At 34.0% G+C, this 23,016-nt stretch overlaps 1 protein-coding gene across 1 annotated transcript in view; it reads left to right on the forward strand.

Annotated features, from left to right (window-relative positions):
* The window catches only part of LOC149801276 (two pore channel protein 2-like), a 115,316-nt gene that overhangs the window by 57,396 nt on the left and 34,904 nt on the right, over positions 1-23,016 (forward strand). Inside the window, exons 17-22 of the mRNA XM_089955335.1 lie at positions 2,099-2,227; positions 5,929-5,975; positions 9,644-9,743; positions 14,064-14,135; positions 16,266-16,354; positions 22,013-22,076. Of these exons, the coding sequence (XP_089811461.1) occupies positions 2,099-2,227; positions 5,929-5,975; positions 9,644-9,743; positions 14,064-14,135; positions 16,266-16,354; positions 22,013-22,076 (501 nt within the window). The remainder of the gene's footprint in view (positions 1-2,098; positions 2,228-5,928; positions 5,976-9,643; positions 9,744-14,063; positions 14,136-16,265; positions 16,355-22,012; positions 22,077-23,016) is intronic.

A 23,016-nucleotide genomic window follows, 5' to 3' on the forward strand; every position in this document is an offset into this window, starting at 1 on the left:
GAGATTATGCGCATTGTTGTGTTGAGGTGGACATCATTTAACTTAGTGTGAGATGGTTGAGCCCAGACAGGAGTGCAATAATCAGCTGTCAAATAACAGAGGGCAGGTGGTGGTGTCTTTAGTGTCTAAGCACTAGCGCCCCAGGCTGAGCCAGGCAGTTTGCAGAGTAGGTTGCTTCGAGTAACAAGTTTTGCTGCAGTTTTCTTCAGGTGGTTTTAGAATGTCAGTGATCAGTTCAGAGTCACACCAAGGTATGTTGGTGGTGAGCTATTAAATGATCTGTGTAGTACTTAAATTGTACATGGAGAGCACATTTTGAATGTCTCCTTTTTTGCTTGTATATTTAATCAGTGACTGTACATGCTGACGGATAAAAAAATTACTTCAGAGTCAAGAAGGGGGCAGTAATTTCCTTTTTCAATCACAGAAATGAGTGTCTGTGTCAGCAGCAGTGAAGGAATTGGTTGTTAGTTGTCTTTGCTCCCATACTCGCACTTGTCTTAGATAAGATTTTCCCTACGTGAAGAAATTGCACTATTTTTCTGTTTAGAAGATAATACATAGATGCCTTCCAAATTTAAATGAAGACATGAAATTGGTAATGTTTTCAGAGCATTGATTCAGTGCAAAACAAAGCATGTGGTAACCAAGATGAGTCCTGTGCCTGATTAAATGGGGCAGCCTGAGATTGCCCAGAAAGTTGAATAAAAATTAATAGTTTTATCTTGTGAAGGATGAGAATGGCATATGAACAGATGAAATGTCTATATCTGTCTGTAATCTGCTTGCTAGAAATATGTCAACATGTAAAAAATAGCACAATCATACGTTCTAAAGACCTTCTAAAGATGAAAAGACCATCAAATTGATATGTGTATCCACATAAGCTTGAATGTATTTTCGCCTTGGATTGTACCCAGGATAGCAGAGGTGCAAAGCATGCATGCTGCCACTGCACTATAATCTGTATTATTGATATCTTACACAAATATGTCGGTTATTAATACATTACATAGTTACCAAACTGCTCCGGTGGCCTAAGTGGTTAGAGTGTCTGCCTCGGATGCACCAGATATGGGGTTCGAACCCCAGCAGAGTCACAACAAAGACTTATGAAAATGGTACTAGCAGCTGCCTCTCTTGGCGCTCAGCATTAAGAGGTTAGTGTTAGGACTGGCCGGCCTGGTTTCAGGATAATGTGACTGGGTGGGACATCATTCTACATGTCTGTGGCATGATACCCCAGTGCTAGACATCATTATGTACTACCACACAGCAGACATTGTAGCAATATGACTGAAAAGTTTCAAGCTATGTTAAAAATCCAAATATCGCAAACACGGACACACACACACACACACACACACAAACACACGCACACACAGAGTTATGGCAGTTATGGATATATTACATAATTACCAGTATTTCATATATTGTTATGTTGCATAATTATGTTGGCTAGTGATACATTAGACATTTGTCAGTTACTGATACATTAAAGATTTATGTCAACTATTGACACACTACATAATGATAATATCTATTAATACCATCTATATTCACTTACATGTCAGTTCCTACTTCATACAACATAGACCATCATCTGCCATTGCATAATGCGCTGCAGGTCAAGGGTCAGTGTTGTTTTTTCTACTAATTGCTTCTAACAGACTGCATAGACCCAGTTTACAGGCACATTATATGATGGCAAATCTGGCTCCATGCAATTTACAGTTATACTTATTAGTATGTATATATGGTAATGTCAACTTCTGTACTTATGCATTACACATTTATATCATTTGAGATAGGAACCTTTCCTTTTTTTGGAAATATTCAAATTCATGGAAATGGAGGTTGTTTTTTTTTTGTTCAACCTGAAACCAGTTCTTTGTGATTTGAATTTGTAATTCATGCCAGTTTCATCAAGTTTGTGGAATTTGGATATTTTTGTTGCAGATAACAAAATATAATGTTACACTAAATATAAAATTTGTTCTGTTATACATGCTGCATTAGAGCTGTGTTCATAAAATGTTGAATTTTTTTTGCAAGTAATGCAGGTCATTTCCAGTTGAATTTTTTATTTTATTTTCAGATTATTAACTTCCTTTTCATCCTTTACTATGTGATAGAACAAGTCTTCATCTTCGTCAGTCTGGGTTGGCGGCGTTATACTTGGTACAGGTCACATATTTTTGATGGCATCATTGTGGCTATTTTGGCAGTAAGTATCCATGGCATTTCTGGATTATCTTTGAATGAATCTCTTTATATCTCTCCACTTTTATTGATATAAGGATGTTGTGCTCCATCAGACTGTATTGTGAACGGATAATTTTCAACATTTTTCTCAAGTGGATATAATAAGAAAAATGTTTACAATTGAAATGGAAATATTTTTTAAATTTTGTATATCAAAATTTTCTCTAGATATGCTCATATTGATTCCAAAGAGTTGAAAAGGGTATCGTGTATGTGAGATAATCAGACAGTGTGTAAATATTATTTGCAACATGAGTTGTGGATTGTGCATTTTAGTAAGATATTGTTATTTTCCAAAATCATAAAAGATCCATTACTAGTAGTAATTGTATTAAAAACAGTTCTTTAAATAATTTAATTTGTTTGTTTCATGGAAGATATTAGTTCATTACATTTATTTATTTTACCCAGAACTAAGTAGTACATGACACCACAGGGACTCAGTGGTTACATTTTATATTATACCCAAAACTAAGTAGTACATGACACCACAGGTACTCAGTGGTTACATTTTATATTATACCCAAAACTAAGTAGTACATGACACCACAGGTACTCAGTGGTTACATTTTATATTATACCCAAAACTAAGTAGTACATGACACCACAGGGACTCAATGGTTACATTTTATATTATACCCAGAACTAAGTAGTACATGACACCACAGGGACTCAATGGTTACATTTTATATTATACCCAAAACTAAGTAGTACATGACACCACAGGGACTCAGTGGTTACATTTTATAGTTTACCCAAAACTAAGTAGTACATGACACCACAGGTACTCAGTGGTTACATTTTATATTATACCCAAAACTAAGTAGTACATGACACCACAGGGACTCAGTGGTTACATTTTATATTTTACCCAAAACTAAGTAGTACATGACACCACAGGGACTCAGTCGTTACATTTTATATTATACCCAAAACTAAGTAGTACATGACACCACAGGGACTCAGTGGTTACATTTTATATTATACCCAAAACTAAGTAGTACATGACACCACAGGGACTCAATGGTTACATTTTATATTATACCCAAAACTAAGTAGTACATGACACCACAGGGACTCAGTGGTTACATTTTATATTATACCCAAAACTAAGTAGTACATGACACCACAGGGACTCAGTGGTTACATTTTATATTATACCCAAAACTAAGTAGTACATGACACCACAGGGACTCAGTGGTTACATTTTATATTATACCCAAAACTAAGTAGTACATGACACCACAGGGACTCAATGGTTACATTTTATATTATACCCAAAACTAAGTAGTACATGACACCACAGGGACTCAGTGGTTACATTTTATATTATACCCAAAACTAAGTAGTACATGACACCACAGGGACTCAATGGTTACATTTTATATTATACCCAAAACTAAGTAGTACATGACACCACAGGGACTCAATGGTTACATTTTATATTATACCCAAAACTAAGTAGTACATGACACCACAGGGACTCAATGGTTACATTTTATATTATACCCAAAACTAAGTAGTACATGACACCACAGGGACTCAATGGTTACATTTTATATTATACCCAAAACTAAGTAGTACATGACACCACAGGGACTCAATGGTTACATTTTATATTATACCCAAAACTAAGTAGTACATGACACCACAGGGACTCAGTGGTTACATTTTATATTATACCCAAAACTAAGTAGTACATGACACCACAGGGACTCAGTGGTTACATTTTATATTATACCCAAAACTAAGTAGTACATGACACCACAGGGACTCAGTGGTTACATTTTATATTATACCCAAAACTAAGTAGTACATGACACCACAGGGACTCAGTGGTTACATTTTATATTATACCCAAAACTAAGTAGTACATGACAACACAGGGACTCAGTGGTTACATTTTATATTATACCCAAAACTAAGTAGTACATGACACCACAGGGACTCAGTGGTTACATTTTATATTATACCCAAAACTAAGTAGTACATGACACCATGGGTACTCAGTGGTTACATTTTATATTATACCCAAAACTAAGTAGTACATGACACCACAGGTACTCAGTGGTTACATTTTATATTATACCCAAAACTAAGTAGTACATGACACCACAGGGACTCAGTGGTTACATTTTATATTATACCCAAAACTAAGTAGTACATGACAACACAGGGACTCAGTGGTTACATTTTATATTATACCCAAAACTAAGTAGTACATGACACCACAGGGACTCAGTGGTTACATTTTATATTATACCCAAAACTAAGTAGTACATGACACCACAGGTACTCAGTGGTTACATTTTATATTATACCCAAAACTAAGTAGTACATGACACCACAGGGACTCAGTGGTTACATTTTATATTATACCCAAAACTAAGTAGTACATGACACCACAGGGACTCAGTGGTTACATTTTATATTATACCCAAAACTAAGTAGTACATGACACCACAGGGACTCAGTGGTTACATTTTATATTATACCCAAAACTAAGTAGTACATGACACCATGGGTACTCAGTGGTTACATTTTATATTATACCCAAAACTAAGTAGTACATGATACCACAGGTACTCAGTGGTTACATTTTATATTATACCCAAAACTAAGTAGTACATGATACCACGGGTACTCAGTGGTTACATTTTATATTATACCCAAAACTAAGTAGTACATGATACCATGGGTACTCAGTGGTTACATTTTATATTATACCCAAAACTAAGTAGTACATGACACCATGGGTACTCAGTGATTACATTTTATATTATACCCAAAACTAAGTAGTACATGATACCATGGGTACTCAGTGGTTACATTTTATATTAAACCAAAGATTACATGAAGACTTCAACTCACTTGTCACTTGATTGCAGCGACAACATGGTATATATGCATTTTCTGACATTATTAGTACTTGTCTGAGCAAATTCATATAAATGCTGCACTGATGTCAAATTTGAATATATATGGTAGAGATATGTACTCAGTCACAGGGGTCTCTGTAAGTCTTAGGTCTTAGGTTTTTAGTTCTTTGGACTCGGTCGTGAGGGGGGTCTTAAGCCTGAGGTTGTCCAAGTCCAGTTCTGTGGACTCATTTGTGAGGGGGTCTTAGGCCTGAGGTTGTCTGAACACATTTCTATGGACTCAGTCACAGGGGTGTCTGTAGGTCTTAGGCCTAAGGTTGTCCAAACCCATTTATATACACTCAGTCACAGGAGGTCAGTAAGTCTTAGGCCAAAAGTTGTCCAAATCCATTTCTGGTATTACTACAGTAACATCCAATACATTCGTTTTTTTGTCTTTAAATCAGACATGGCTTAAGTGGCCCACCTGTAGAGTGGCAATAGTATGGAAATGTATGGTTCAGTATATAAAAAAAACATTGTAATAGAAACTTTGGGTGGAGTGGGGTTGCTTGCAGTTTGGAAAGTGATTCTATTTTTAAATATTAAAGTACAAGTGTGGCAACATTTAGAGTACAAATGATTATATTTACAGTTCTTGGCTAAACAATAGTGTGACATGGAATAGAGTGACATGGAATAGAGTGACATGGAACATTATTGAATAGTTTAGTATAATAGATACTGATTCCTCTGATGATTTGTTTAATCAGTAACAAGAATGCATTATCTCCATTTCTTCCAGGTATTTGAAATTGTTACTGTTGGATTATATGGATTGCCTTTTCTCAGGTAGGTGTTTATTATCTAGTAAAGTTATCCCCTGCATGAGAGAACCCTCTCAAGAGAGGCCAGCCCCTGATAATAGCTGACCTTGTCCAATTCTATAAACCTATTTTGCCTTCTATATATACACATTTAATAGTCTAATTGACTGCACAGACCCAGATCTGCCAGTGTATAATGCACCAGCACATCTGGGTCTATGCTGTTTGTTGGTAGAAATCACTAGAACACAAACAACATACACACTGATTTGCTGGCAACTTAGCAGAGCAGGGTCTGTCTTGTTTGCAGTTGGACTCGCTTTATAAGTACATACGGTATTGTCTTACATGAGAGCTGTTACCCCTTTTACAAAATGACCTTATTATTGTTGAAGGGGTGCCTTCTTAATTGAGTAGTTATTGAAGTACAGATACACTATTGATAAAGTTTTATTGAATTTTGATGTGTGCCTGAAACTATTTAGCTTATATTTTAGGTTATACTTGTCAACCTGGCTCAGTAACGGGGGAATTAAAGTGACTAAATGGTTTGCATGCTGAACTTGCAAACGCGCAGGTGTATGCTGGTTAAGATCTAACAATTGTATCAGCGTGGTTTGGCTACTGCAGTGTTTGAATCAACATGGGTTGACTACTGCAGTGTTTGAATCAGTGTGGGTTGGCTACTGCAGTGTTTGAATCAGCATGGGTTGGCTACTGCAGTGTTTGAATCAGCATGGGTTGGCTACTGCAGTGTTTGAATCAGCATGGGTTGGCTACAGCAGTGTTTGAATCAGCATGGGTTGGCTGCTGCACTGCTTGAATCAGCATGGGTTGGCTACTGCAATGTTTTAATCAGCCTGGGTTGGCTACTACAGTGTTTGAATCAGCATGAGTTGGCTACTGCAGTGTTTGAATAAGCATGGGTTGGCTACTGCATTGTTTGAATCAGTGTGGATTGGCTACTGCAGTGTTTGAATCAGCATGAGTTGGCTACTGCAGTGTTTGAATCAGTGTGGGTAGGCTACTGCAGCATTTGAATCAGCATGGGTTGGCTACTGCAGTGTTTGAATAAGCGTGGGTTGGCTACTGCAGTGTTTCCTAGACAAGGCACTTTACTCCTGTTGCTTGAGCACTAATCAACCTGCTTGTTTTGTTGTACTGTAAAAACACCAAACCAAACAAAAACTGGTTTGAAAATATTTAATACTTTATGTATTTTTGATAGATGTGATTCTGCTTAATATTTTTTAAATACCTCAGTTACTTGATTAAAGTGTCTTGACCTTACTGAAAATTAGCTCTTGATTAAAGTGTCTTGACCTTACTGAAAATTAGCTCTTGATTAAAGTGTCTTGACCATACTGAAAATCGGCTCTTGATCAAAGTGTCTTGACCATACTGAAAATCGGCTCTTGATTAAAGCGTCTTGACCTTAATTAAAATCAACTCTTTGGACAGGAACAAGTGAAAATTCTCAGAAGACCGAGAAGTCAGTATTTTTCATGAGTACAAGCCTCTGAGGATTTTATGGTTTCAACAAACATCAATGGTTTCAACAAACATCAAATCAAAGAACTAAAACAATAGAACCCTTTCCCCAATCCAATAATTTAAATACAAAAATAAATGAATTCACAATAGTTATTTATTTTAATTTGGAATCTTTTTAATCTAAATAGTTGAAAAATATTTAGAGATCCATTGAATTACAGTAGAGTCTCATGTACATGGAATGTATTCACTCATATTTGTGATTCATCCAGCTAAAACCTAGTCTTGCAAGATTTTCAATATGTACTTTACAATTATAGATTTGTTTATCTGGATAATTGAGATTCTTCTGTCGAGACAATTAATCAGTGCATGACATTCCTGTTCAAGACAGCTTCAATTATATAAACCTTTTTATCTGAATTTTCTTTTGTTTATTTACGATATATTCCCTATATATTTCTGAGAAAGTCAGCTCTTATTGCAATAATCATATTTGTTTCCAGCTAGTATTCTCCTGTAATGAACCTGTGTATAGGTCCTGTTTTTAACTCCAAAGAGTGAACTCCCTTAAGGTTGTCAAACCAGCAGGTGAAGTAAAAAAATAAATTAGTCAGAAAACAAATATATACCATCTGCTGCATATCCATACTGAGCAAATTTATTCTTTTTAAATATTATTCACATAGTTTTAAAATATAATTTTCCAGAATTAACATGTTTTATACTATCCTCAGTTATGGTCTTGGTGGAAGTAAAAGATCAACCGAGGAATAAACGGTGTCTTTGTAAAGAGCAACATATATAATAGGAAATATTCTTGTTTGTAGAAGAGATGACAACCATTCTAGAGTTTGCAGAATTATTACATATTTTTTGCATAAATCCTGGATTCTGAATTATATCAACAGAATTTTGCATATACAACATTTTTTTAATCATGAAACAGCAAATTTCTTTGTAAACACAAGTACTGAAAGTAGTAATTCATCATCAGTAAGACTGGTATATTGTACTTTCTCAATGCAAAAATTGGTTTGTACTCAAGAAGAACCTAGCCAATTTAACTATACAAATTAGGTGAAAAAATGTGACAAAGAGAAAAGATGGATGCAGATAATTTGTGAAGACAAATGTTTATGGGTTTTGTTATATGTCAAAAGCATTTTAGCCATTCAGATTTCTGGAATTGGAAGAATTGGTTAGCCATTTAGTATCATTAGATCTTTGTTGTTTCGGACTGTGCTGGTATGTATAGGTTCATAGGAAGATGCAACATGATGGTTGTTTAGGTTTGTTACATTTAATGGATGTTTGATCTACTCCATTCAGGCTGTCATCATATGTTATCTATTCTTGACTAGCTGTCATGATTTGTTATCTATTCCAATGAGGCTGCCATGATTTTTTTTATATATTCCAGTCAGGATGCCATGATTTGTTATCTAGTCTAGTCAGGCCACCATAATTTATTATCTGTTCCAGTCAGGCCATCATGATTTGTTATCTATTCCAGTCAGGCTGTCATGATGTTTTGTCTATTCCATTCAGGATATGATTTGTTATCTATTCCAGTCAGGCTGAAATAAATTGTTATCTATTCCAGACAGGCTGCCATGATTTGTTTTCTATTCCAGACAGCTGCCATAAGTTATTATCTGTTTCAGTCAGATTGCCATAATTTGTTAGATATTCCAGTCAGGCTGCCATGATTTGTTATCTATTCCAGTCAGGCTGCCATTATTTGTTATCTAATCCAGTCAGGCTGCCATAATTTGTTATCTAATCCAGTCAGGCTGCCATAATTTGTTATCTGTTCCAGTCAGGCTGCCATGATTTGTTATTTATTCTAGTCAGGCTGCCATGATTTGTTATCTATTCCAGTCAGGCTGCCAAGATTCTGTAAAATTGATGCTAGGATTCCTAAATGTGCAAGCAGTTGGTTTCTCTGTTGTTGTCTGGAAATTACTGTTGGAATCGTGAGCTGAAGATTCCATTTTAAAGATCAATTTTACATTTGAACACATTTGCTCCCGTTACTTTCAGACAAAATCTGTATATTCCATTGTAATGAATGTTATTGCACAGATTATTACTGTATATAGTATACAGTTACAAATTCTAAATGGGATTATTGAAGATCTTCTCCTTGCATATGTAGATGTTTATGTAGATATTTAAAACTTCTTTTTGTTTCAGTGGTAAAGAAGTCAATGGAGATCTTGTCCTGTGGAACATTGTCCGAGTTATAAATGTTTTAATCATGATCCGGCTTCTGAGGATTATCTGGTATATTAAGGTGAGGATTATCTGGTATATTAAGATACATTGATTGAGGATTATCTGGTATATTAAGTTGCGTAAATATAATGAAAAGTCTGTCTTTAAGTTCGCCTGTTTAAAGGGACAGTATTTACCTGGACCTAACATGCCCTCACCTGCAAACAGCATAGATCCAAATCAGCTGACACATGATTTTAAGTAAATAGCATTTGCATTGGCAGATGTGTAACTGTTATATGTAGCAAGAACCAGCAGATAGTATCAAGTTGGCAGCTGTGGTTGTAGAGCATCTGGCTAGTTTTGAGAGGGCCATCCCAGGTTTGTGCCTCAGTCCAGCTACACCATGTTTTGCCCTTGTTACATTTGCTATCAGAACATGGTTTACACTTATTGGCTTAAGCTTGTATTTTTCTGTCACATGAAAATGTGCCTGTACAGTGTTTCATTAATTTGACCCCACATTTATGCACTAACCATGAATGAAACAAGCATACAGTATTAACCATGACAAACCAAAACTTCTTTTTGTTGATGCAATTCATGAGTGCAATACCCTTCTTCAAAAATTGAGTCACTGTGACCTGTTTTCTCTTGACTTTTCTTAAGAAAAGCATGAGGCTTTATAAGCATAATGATGTCTGCCAGTCATGTTTTCGTGCAAGCCCATAGCATAAAAGAAACATGAGACACCACATCTTGTGTAACCCTTTGTAGGTCAAGTGTCACATATATTTGACACATCAGTGACTTGTTTTAAGTTTTAAAATATGTTCTGTCAAAAGAGTGGATGTAGGGAAAATTTCTCTGTGAACACATTTCTGCAAGAAGAAATTAAAATGCCTTTTTCAGCAGTTTTGATGTCTTCATGTGGCAAGTACTTGTAACCTAGCTTGTCATTCCATTTGGTTTAAATTATTTTTTATAGACACCAACTCTGACCTTTAGATGTAAATGTTGCTTAATTTCCATTTCATTAATTAGTAGCCTTTTGACATAGAAAATGCTTACTGCCATATCTTTGATTTCTTGAAAATGATATAATTTTGCAGACTTATGATACGTTATTAGACAATAATGTATGTAAACTTTGTGATAGATTTACATTTGATTTTATGTGAGTGTTTTCTCAGACTGCTTCTCGTTCAGGAGCAGTTTGTTCATTAACAGTTTTGCCTGTATGTGGGGTCTTCTATATTAATTTCTATATTTTTAATAGCTGGGGAAGAATTTGATCAGGAAACAATGAATTGCAGCTGAATATTGTATGGTAACAATGAATATAATATTTGAAAAAGAATATTAGTTGGCGTTTGAAAATCATTAGCACACTGTTATGATAACAATTTTCAAAAGTCATCCATTTTTGTCTCACTTGGTCATAAGACGAAGTAAGCTTATGGTACGACCCATCATTCATCATTAATTTTAGTCCTTTTCAATTCATCATCCATCAACAGTTGCTATTTTCAGCCTCTTTGCCTCATCAGTGTCAATCATCCATCAGCAGTTGCTATTTTCTGTCTCTTTGCCTAATCAAAGTCAATCAGCCATCAACAGTTGCTATTTTCATCCTCGTAGCCTCATCAGTGTTGATCATCCATTAACAATTGCTATTTTCAACCTCTTTGCCTCATCAGTGTTGATCATCCATTAACAGCTGCTATTTTCAACCTCCTTGCCCCATCAGTGTTGATCATCCATTAACAGGTGCTATTTTCAACCTCTTTGCCCCATCAGTGTTCATCATCCATTAACAGTTGCTATTTTCAACCTCTTTGCCTCATCAGTGTCAATCATCCATTAACAATTGCTATTTTCAACCTGTTTGCCTCATTAGTGTCAATCATTCTGAACATCCTTATCTCTTTCTTATGCAGGTCCGATAATTTCAACTCTTATAGGTAATCGTAATAATACTTCCCTAAATTGGTAGGTATTTGGCAGACAAACATCAAATCAGATGTGCTAAGAAGAGTCTTAAACATGATAGATCTTGAAAATAAACCTTGAAGATGTTTCAAAAATAAATTAATTACCAGTACATTTAACTTGTAATGTTATCCTGGCTTCTTGTAATGAAAAAAAATTTGAAGAAATCATTCAGATTCATTTGTCTGCAACTATTTGTTGTGCTGCTGTTATTGATGATATGTCACCTGTTCACTGAAACATTCTAAAGTTATTTTGACATAGCAACAACCACAAGCTTGACGGCAGTTGACTAATTGACATGATTTACATACAAAGTTTTTATTATAGTATGCAATGGAAAAGGCTGATGTTCCAGTTGCAGTGTCAGCTGTATTTGGCACATTGCATATGTAAAGGAATTCCAAATACTTACAGATGATTCTAATCTATATACACAGTTACTAAAACAACAGAAAACCCTTTAAATGTTTTCTCCAAAACTGCCTGACAGAAATTGACAGAAATCATCTAGACTGGAGTACTTTTACATTTTATACAGTTTATGCCAATCATCTGTAAAATATGGCCCCATTACTTAAACTCGTAAAGCCTTTAAATGACTATGTCTCCAAAACTGCGGAGTAGAATTTGACAAAATTTGACAGCATCTTGGCATGAAGACTAAACATCACAAATGCAGTTGAGATGCCATGAAATATGGCTGCCATTTGAACAAAAAACAATTTGTCAGGAAGCATTTGGGTATGAAGGCCTTTCCAATATTTACATTTGATGCAAATATGGTTGTCATCCCTAAAAATGGAAAACATTTAAATGACTTCAGTATTAGGTAAAATCTGACAGCATTCAGACATATGGTTTTTTTAAATGATGCTGCCTGGCTATCAAATATGGCCATCATTAATAAATCAAAGACTTTCAAAAAACTTTTTCTCACAAACTGTTCGACAGAATTTAACAGAAGCACTCTGGCATGAACACTTTTTTAATTTATACAAACAATACTGATTCACTGTCAAATATGGACGTAGAAAAACCTTATCTCAAAATTGATGTTAATTTTTTTCACTGAATTTGACTTAAAGCATTCTGTCCTGGCAAGAAGGCATGGTAAATTCTTTGCACAAAATGCAGGTCTTATATCAGACTTACACACCTGCCAACCGTATGATTTTGACGTAAATCTTATGAAAATTACCCTTAAAATGCTGACTCATAAATAAGAGAAAAACTACAGAAATAAAATTGTTACAGTAAAGTCCGGATAATAGCTGATCCGTGTTTGATTTGAATCCAGGTTTTATATTAGATTTAGTGGAGTTAATTAGGGAAGCAGACTAACTTTACATTAGTTCCTCAGGTGCTTTAAACTCATTTTTTCATGCAGAGCATTGTCATGATCAAACAGTTGTTTATAGAAATTTTTAAAATGGCATCCAGCAAGTGATATAAGTTGAAGATGAAGGGAAATAAGCCTTTTAAAAAGTGTTAATAATCAGTACAGAAGAATAAAAAGGAATATTCACATTCTTGTGAATAAAAGCAAGAAGGGATAAAATTACATGTATTGGAGATATGTGTTGATTTGAGCATGTCTCATGGTGGGAGATATGGTTGCCATTGTCCTATGAAATCAAGAACTTTTTCCAAGAATTATGTTGAGTTGAAAGATGGCAAGAAGCCATTGAGCCACGTAGGGTTTGGGACTTACGTTTGTGCAACTGTATTAGATGTAAATAAGGTCTATGCATACTTTACAAACTTTTAATTTGAACAGGACATTTACCATCACTGCGTCAGTACATGTTTTCCAACTTTACAATAGCAGTACATGATATTTTGTTTAACATTACTGAAAGCTGGTCAAACTTATGGAACAAACATCCACTGCCTTACTGAGACAGTCTTGTTATTGTTGGCTGGTCTGTATTTAGTCAAATTGCTAACACTAAAAAGACAACAGAAATCGACCTGATCTGACAAAGCATCTGGACATGAAAGCCTTTTAGGTTTGCACAATTGATGATCACTATTGAATATGGCCATTGTTAATTAAAATAGAAACACATTTAAATGACTTCTTTTCAGAACCAGTTAGCAGAATTTGACCAATTCCTTACAAAGCATCCCAGCCTTCTAAGTTAGCACAAATGATGCTGAATTGCCTTCCACTGTGGCAAAAAGTGTAAAAGCCTTGTTTCATTCTAACCCAGATTGCTTGGCCAACTGCCCCTTGAATTTGGCTTAAAGTTTATGGCAGCCAGGCGAACAATGTTAAGCCTACTTGGGCCTCATGGTATGATGTACCCATTTTGCTTGACTAATAGATCAGTGTTTCTTTTAGAAAATATTTGTTCCAAGTATGTAGGTGTTCACTTATTTTCCAAATATTGCTTCATTTCAGGCTATGGCAATTGTTGCCAACACTCTGCTAGACCTGATAAAGAATCTTCAGTCCTTTGGGGGAATACTCATAGTAAGCAATAATTCAATTTTCTTTCTAATTAGATCAAATAAGGCAAATTGCCAGATATATACCTTTTCTCAGAGATGGCCCAACTTTCCATATATACTCACTTATAAATTGAGGTGAATGGGAAACAACAAAGATCCTGATCTGCTGTAGCATAATGTGCCTGCAGATCAGGGTCTATGTTGTTTGTTCTACTTATTATGCCTTACAAACTGCACAGGTATTACATTAAAGGATACTTCAATTGAGTGTATTTATTACACTAAGTGATATTTCAGTTGTGTGTAGTTATTACATTAAGTGATACTTGAATTGTGTGTAGGTATTACATTAAGTGATACTTCAGTTAGGTGTTGGTATTACTTTAAATGATACTTCATTTGAGTGTGGATAATACATTAAATGATACTTGAATTGGGTGTAGGTATTACATTAAATGATACTTGGATTGGATGTAGGTATTACATCAAGTGATAAATGAATTTGAATTGTGTGTAGGTATTACATTAAGTGATACTTCAGTTAGGTGTTGGTATTACTTTAAATGATACTTCATTTGAGTGTGGATATTACATTAAATGATACTTGAATTGGGTGTAGGTATTACACTAAATGATACTTGGATTGGATGTAGGTATTACATCAAGTGATACTTGAATTGGGTGTAGTTATTACATCAAGTGATACATGAATTTGAATTGGGTGTATGTATTACATTAAATGATACTTCATTTGGGTGTAGGTATTACATGATATTTGAAATGGGTATAGGTGTTATATTAAATGATACTTCAATCTTGCTTTTTTGATGTATGAATTAGATGAACAATACTTGTTTAAATTGCTGATGCATTGGTTTTGATGGAAGTATGAATTCAGGATGGAATGAAGAAAATGTGAATCTTATGAGGTTTGCAGGAGCTAGTGATAGTACAGGAAAGTAGCACAGTATCTGTTTGATTTATACAACATCAAAATTTACAGCAGTCAAAATGTATGGTATTCTGTCAGATATATTACACTGGGTGTTATAATTATGTTGAGAAGCTGGTTGTTATGTAGAACTGCACAAAAGGACAATATTTTTGAAAGAATTCTAAATGTTTTAGGATGGGGTTTAGCATTGTTTGATGATTTTTAACATTATAACTAGTTTTTTCTGTTCAGAATACTATGAATTCATCATTCATTTTCAGTACTAATTTTCATGGATTATGTTGTTGCTAAAAGCTCTGAATGTAAGGACCAAATGAATATTGAGTTTCTGTGCAAACAGTAAGAAACCTTTGACAATCCATGAATTTAAACACAAATGAAATGGTACTTTTAACAGAACTGCACAAATCGAGACCCTAAAAAAATGTATGAATTTACAGTATGTATTGTAATGGATTAATACTATGTTTTGCTTGAATTTATTCATTATTTTGCATGAAAGAATGCTCTATTTGACATTGATTAATACTATATGTAGATTAGTACTGAATATTACATTGATTAATTATATTCATGATTAATACTGTATTTTACGTGGATTAATACTATATGTGGATTAGCACTGAATATTACATTGTTTAATTATATTTATGATTAATACTGTATTTTACATGGATTAATACTATATGTGGATTAGTACTGAATATTACATTGATTAATTATATTCATGATTAATACTGTATTTTACATGGATTAATACTATATGTGGATTAGTACTGAATATTACATTGTTTAATTATATTCATGATTAATACTGTATTTTACATGGATTGATACTATATGTGGATTAGTACTGAATATTACATTGTTTAATTATATTCATGATTAATACTGTATTTTACATGGATTAATACTATATGTGGATTAGTACTGAATATTACATTGTTTAATTATATTCATGATTAATACTGTATTTTACATGGATTGATACTATATGTGGATTAGTACTGAATATTACATTGATTAATTATATTCATGATTAATACTGTATTTTACATGGATTAATACTATATTTTACATGGATTAATGCTGTATTTTACATGGATTGATATTTTATTATACATGGATTAATGCTGTCTTTTCACATTGATTTATCTTAGTTTTTTTATTTAAGATATTTGATAAAAAAAATTTCAGGTGATCTACTATTCATTTGCCATTCTTGGAATTGAGCTTTTCTATGGGGTAATTGAATACAAGCCACAAAACAATACCAACGTCACAAAGTATGTACTTTACTATTTCTTCTCTTTTGTAAAAATTTAGTGCGTTCAAATGTTTATATCGTAAAAACTTGTCAGTATGTTTTACATAAACTATCACAAATTTTGTAACTTTAGTGTTTTCTTGACATATGAAGGATATACATGAGTGCTCCTTTCAAACAAAATTTATGAAATGAGTCTAATAATTTCCGGGTGTTTCTTGCAAATTATGTTTTATGTTTGATTGGAAACAAGCACAAAAGGTAAGATTCTGTTTATTGCATAATCAGTATTTTTCACCTGAATAAAATACCCTGAATTCATTTTTGTGGTTTGAGGCAAATGCTGTTTTAGTCTGTACTTTTTGTTAATCAGGGTAGTGGTCCTATTATTTTCACAGATAAATTACAGTCCATTGTTTTTGAAATGTTTATGGTTTTAGCAACAGTGCCAACAAGAAAATTTGGAAGTCCATGTAATAATAGTGAATTTACAGTACAGTATGACCTCACTATAGCATGCTCCGTTATAACACAAATTCAGATATAACATGGTCATGGTGTGGCTCCCAAAATTTCATATACTTGTATTATTCTAGTACATGACGAAACAAAAATCTTTCTTAAAAGTACCAAAAATATGTAAAAAGCTTATTATCATTTTGGTGAAGAGATCACGTATGAATAAAACAAGACAATCATGGCATGGCTTCTGAAATTTTATATGTATTTTCCTTGTACACAAAAGTACGAAAAATAACGTGTAAAAAGTTTATTCGGGGATCATGCAGGGCTTTGCCACTAGCGCAAATTGCAATTCTGTTTTTCCTTATTGGCAGGAAAATATACCATCTGGCGATTTTTTTATTTTATTAGCGACATTGTTGGCTGTTTAAACTTGCATATACAACCATTATTTTGGAGTGGAGAAATTCAAAGGCCCAATGAAAGAAAGCTGCAAACTTGATATAAAATGCACTGAAATTTATCTAGTTACATGTCATTGAGCAAATTCTTTGTCCACATTGACAAACCATCTTAACAGTGCATTGTTATATCATAATCAGCTTATGTTGACATTTAGCTTGAGTACTGTATGTTGTGAGATAAAAAAATGTATCCAGATAAAATAGTTTGCTGAAAGTTCAAAGAAAACATTACTTTGAAGCACCGATTGTTATGAAAACTACTAAACAGATGGAAAAAGATCAGTCTCAATCATGCAGTACATTTATTTGATGTTGCCACCACAGTAAGAAATGGGCATTTGTTTGGTTCTCCAAAGCTGTCCTTTAGTGGTGACTTCAATAACACATGCACCCTTCATCAAAGAAAGCCGACTACAATCTTCAATAAAAGCAAAGAACCTTCTTCAAAGGAAGTCAGTACCAAACCTAAATAAAAGTAATGGAATCTGATTGATTGTTTCATTTTCCAATGCGACTGGAACACATTTACTGTGCCATGAAAGTTTCCTTTTTACAGGAAAAATGTTTATGTTTATGAACGTTTTCACTACAGGTGTATTTCTCATTTAATATGCATTGATTTAAGATGGTAATTGTGCCAACGAAGCACATATATTTGCTCCCACATTTATTACCTACCCTCCACCCCGCACACATTTTTTGGGGTACATGCATCATTTTCTTTAGCTAACTGACCTGGTTGCTTATAACACAGTTTGGTCCATAACATGGTTGGGTTCTATGACTCCTAAATGAAATTTTCACTGCTCAGGCTTCCACTGTAGCCTGTGTGATAGCTAACTTTAAAATCTTGTTGTCACTACTTCTTCTGAATGCATAGTCATATCATCATGGGGCCTCTATGGATAGACTTCTTATGATGTCTAGTTGATTGTATTAAAACATAGTGTCCCTTGGACATTCAGTATGGCCAATGTATTTTAATATCATTACTCCTTCTGAGTGTCTGGTCATAATGACATGACATTTCACAGAAAATCTTCTCAATGTCTTATTGGTCCTTAAAGAAAATGGTACCAATCTGACACATAAAGTTTTTTCAATGCCTTGTTGGTCTTTAAAGAAAATGGTACCAATCTGACATAGAAAGTCTTCTCAGTGACTTGTTGGTCCTTAAAGAAAATGGTACCAATCTGACACAGAAAGTCTTCTCAATGTCTTGTTGGTCCTTAAAGAAAATGGTACCAATCTGACACAGAAAGTCTTCTCAATGTCTTGTTGGTCCTTAAAGAAAATGGTACCAATCTGACACAGAAAGTCTTCTCAATTTCTTGTTGGTCCTTAAAACAAATGGTACCAATCTGACACAGAAAGTCTTCTCAATGTCTTGTTGGTCCTTAAAGAAAATGGTACCAATCTGACACAGAAAGTCTTCTCAATGTCTTGTTGGTCCTTAAAGAAAATGGTACCAATCTGACACAGAAAGTCTTCTCAATTTCTTGTTGGTCCTTAAAACAAATGGTACCAATCTGACACAGAAAGTCTTCTCAATTTCTTGTTGGTCCTTAAAACAAATGGTACCAATCTGACACAGAAAGTCTTCTCAATGTCTTGTTGGTCCTTAAAGAAAATGGTACCAATCTGACACAGAAAGTCTTCTCAATGTCTTGTTGGTCCTTAAAGAAAATGGTACCAATCTGACACAGAAAGTCTTCTCAATTTCTTGTTGGTCCTTAAAACAAATGGTACCAATCTGACACAGAAAGTCTTCTCAATTTCTTGTTGGTCCTTAAAACAAATGGTACCAATCTGACACAGAAAGTCTTCTCAATGTCTTGTTGGTCCTTAAAGAAAATGGTACCAATCTAACAACCAGTATGGTCACTGTGACAGCCATCTTGAAAATCTTGTTAACACTACATCTCCACAATGAATGGTTGTATAGACTTTACCTTTTCACTAAACGACTTTGTTGTCTGGTTTGTCCGAATTGAAAATGCTAATCAGATCTTCATTTTCATAGCCATTGTATCCACCTTTGAAATCACTATTTTACAGAACTGATAGGTGTAATGATATGGGGTTTTCATTTGATGGCTTTATACGATATATAGTTGGTTCTAAATGAAAATGATAATAGTGAAATCTACAGTATGACCACTGTGGTAGCACTGTTTAAATTTTTGCAATAGCTACTTTTTCTGAACTGATGACTATAAATGTGGTAACATTGTTTTGTATCTAGTTGGTTCGAAATTAAAATGATGCTAAACAATCGTGGTGATCTTGAACATCTTGTTGTCACTACGCGTTTGCAATGAATGGTGGCACTGACATGGGTTTTTCACAAAATGATGACACTTAAATGACTATGTTGTCATTGTTGAGTCATTGTTGCCCTGTATGTTGAAAACAAACACTGAAATGATTTTAAAAAAATTATCAAATGTATTTTAGCATTATAATAGATATCAAATGTCAGTGGTATTTATTTTCATCATCTTTATCACTGACTGTTAAACCACTAAAGTTTCAAGCGGCTCATCAAAGGTACTTGGTATTTCATCTAAAAGTGTATTAATGCAAATGACTTGAATCATGGAGTTCGTTTTACGCTGACTTTATTAATTACATACCATTTTCACAGATTATACATGGACAGTAAGCATTTAATTCAACCTCAAAGGGCCAATGCTCTTGTAATCATAAACCTGTCACCATTTTGTTGGTTGGTTTCTTCCTTGCAGGGGTGTGCATGTTCCAACATAACTTCTGGTCAATACCTATTTCACTAATTTGTCTTGAACATTATATTTAATTTTATAAAATGTTTTCCATTCTCCTAAAGTACTTTTTTTTAATTAATGCAGAAAAGTATAATGATTGACAATTGCAACAGAAATGACAATAGTATATTATTATTCGAGGTTGGTCACCCCTGCAGAGCCTTGCCAACTTTTGGCCGCTATTCCTGGGTGCTATAAATTTGTTACAAATTCCTTGAGCTTTCAAGGGTCAGTGGAATGCACAGCCTATTTTAATGGAGAAACAAAATTGTGCAAAATTATTGAAGCCCATGTAAAAGAAATTCTCTTGATCCAGTATCAGGAAATTTGTGGAACTGGATTATTAGATGTATCACCAGCAGCCACATTGGATTCCTTGCAGTCTTTGTGTAATTTTTTAAAATGTTTTTTGAAAACTCATTGATCCCTTTTAACAAAGCTGGTCATGGGAGCCTTCAAGCTACACTGCATTACACACAAGGTTTCTTTCAACTGAGGTAGGTTTAGTGTCAAACTAGATTCAGGGTATAAGTGAGAATCATGGCAATATATTTGTTATAAGATGGCTCTTACTAAAGTGCCTAATGGTAAGGGACCAATCTGTTGTGGTGAAATGTATGCCTAATACCAAGGCTTAAGTTTATTATGATATACAGTTTGCCTAATACCAAGGGACAAGTGTATTATGATATACAGTATGCCTATACCAAGTGATGAGTGTATTATTATGTACAGTATGCTTAATACCAAGGTACCAGTGTATTATGATGTACAGTATGGGTAATATCTAGGGATGATTGTATTATAATGTACATATGCTTAATACCAAGGGATGATTGTATTTTGATGTACATTATGCTTAATACCAAGGGACCAGTGTATTTTGATGTACATTATGCTTAATACCAAGGGACCAGTGTATTATGATGTACAGTTTTCTCAATATCTAGGGATGCGTGTATTATGATGTACAGTATGCTTAATATCTAGGGATGAGTGTATTTTGATGTACATATGCTTAATACCAAGGGTTGAGTGTGTTTTGATGTACATTATGATTAATACCAAGGGACCAGTGTATTGTGATGTACAGTATGCTTAATATCAAGGCATGAGTGTATTATGATGTACAGTATGCTTAATATCAAGGGATGAGTGTATTATGATATACAGTATGATTAATACCAAGGGACCAGTGTATTATGATGTACAGTTTTCTCAATATCTAGGGATGAGTGTATTATGATGTACAGTATGCTTAATATCTAGGGATGAGTGTATTTTGATGTACATATGCTTAATACCAAGGGTTGAGTGTGTTTTGATGTACATTATGATTAATACCAAGGGACCAGTGTATTATGATGTACAGTATTCTTAATATCAAGGCATGAGTGTATTATGATATACAGTATGCTTAATATCAAGGGATGAGTGTATTATGATGTATACAGGATGCTTAATATCTAGGGATGAGTGTATTTTGATGTACATATGCTTAATACCAAGGGACCAATGTATTTTGATGTACAGTATGCTTAATATCTAGGGATGAGTGTATTATTATGTACATTATGATTAATACCAAGGGACCAGTGTATTGTGATGTACAGTATGCTTAATACCAAGGGACCAATTGTATTATGATGTACAGTATGCTTAATACCAAGGGATCATTGTATTATTATGTACATATGCTTGATACCAAGGGATGAGTGTATTATTATGTACATTATGATTAATACCAAGGGACCAGTGTATTGTAATGTATAGTATGCTTAATACCAAGGGACCAGTGTATTATGATGTACAGTATGCTTAATATTTTATACTGCAGTAACTAAAGTTGCACATCATGTTATAGTTTGACCTGTTTTTATTTTAATGAAGTAAACTAAGTTCAAACTTTTTTTAAAAGTTGATTGTAGATTATATGCACTTGGCAATGATTGTTTTATTTTTTAGTCTACCTGAATGTGGTTCCTATGCACAATTGGAATATTGGGCGAATAACTTTGATGACTTCGCAGTAAGTAGCACCTTTAGTATACAAAGTTTTCCTTTCATTGCCATGATTATAAACATGATATATAATGTGCACAAATATAAGACAGAATGAAACAGTTAGAAGCCAGGTTTTATTGGCATCTACGATTGATACTGTTGGACAGATGGACAGAGTTACCATAGTATGCTTGCAAGCAGAATCACATGTTCTTAGCTAAAACTTTATACACATTTTGGGATGAAGTGAATAAATATGGCCATATCCACATATAAGCTCTGGATTTCACACTGTATTGATGCCTGGGTGTGTTGTTATACTTATAGATTTCTTGTAGAATGCACAGATAGCAAATGACTGTATCCTGTATCTGTGTGTTTGCTAAATGTATGCATTTGTGATATCCAGTTACACACATATGAGAAATTTTGTTGATTAGAGAAATAAAATGTGTTCTTTTACCCAGAGCAGTAGAAAGAACAACACACAAAAGGGCATTTTCACCATATCAGATCCACAGTAATTGTTATGTATTCTCATTTAGTAAGAGTAAGAAAGTATGTTACATTATTTAATCCTTCTACAATTAAAATATATTAGATGTATATTTATATAATGAAAATTCAAGGAATTATAAAAATAATTTTCATACCAGCATTGTTGCCTGATTCATCTGTGTTTCACTTTTAAATAAATTTGACCTTGAGTTATGGTTAAGGGGAAGGCAGGGGTGCATAAATATGAAAGGGCATTGCTTACAAATCTACAGTCTAAGTTTGACAGATTTTCCTCCAAGGTTTGGTACCATACAGAAAACTTTACTGAAAACATAAACTACATTTCAGAGTCACAGTTAGGGCAGTGGTACATGAATTTGAAATAATTGTGCTTACTTATTGTATAGTTTAAGTTTTTATTATGACTCTTTGGTCTTAAATTTAACAACAGAAAAGAGCGAAAACCA

Source organism: Sinohyriopsis cumingii, chromosome 4 (assembly GCF_028554795.1).
Source record: "Sinohyriopsis cumingii isolate HCF-2022 chromosome 4, ASM2855479v2, whole genome shotgun sequence".
NCBI lineage: Eukaryota > Metazoa > Mollusca > Bivalvia > Unionida > Unionidae > Sinohyriopsis > Sinohyriopsis cumingii.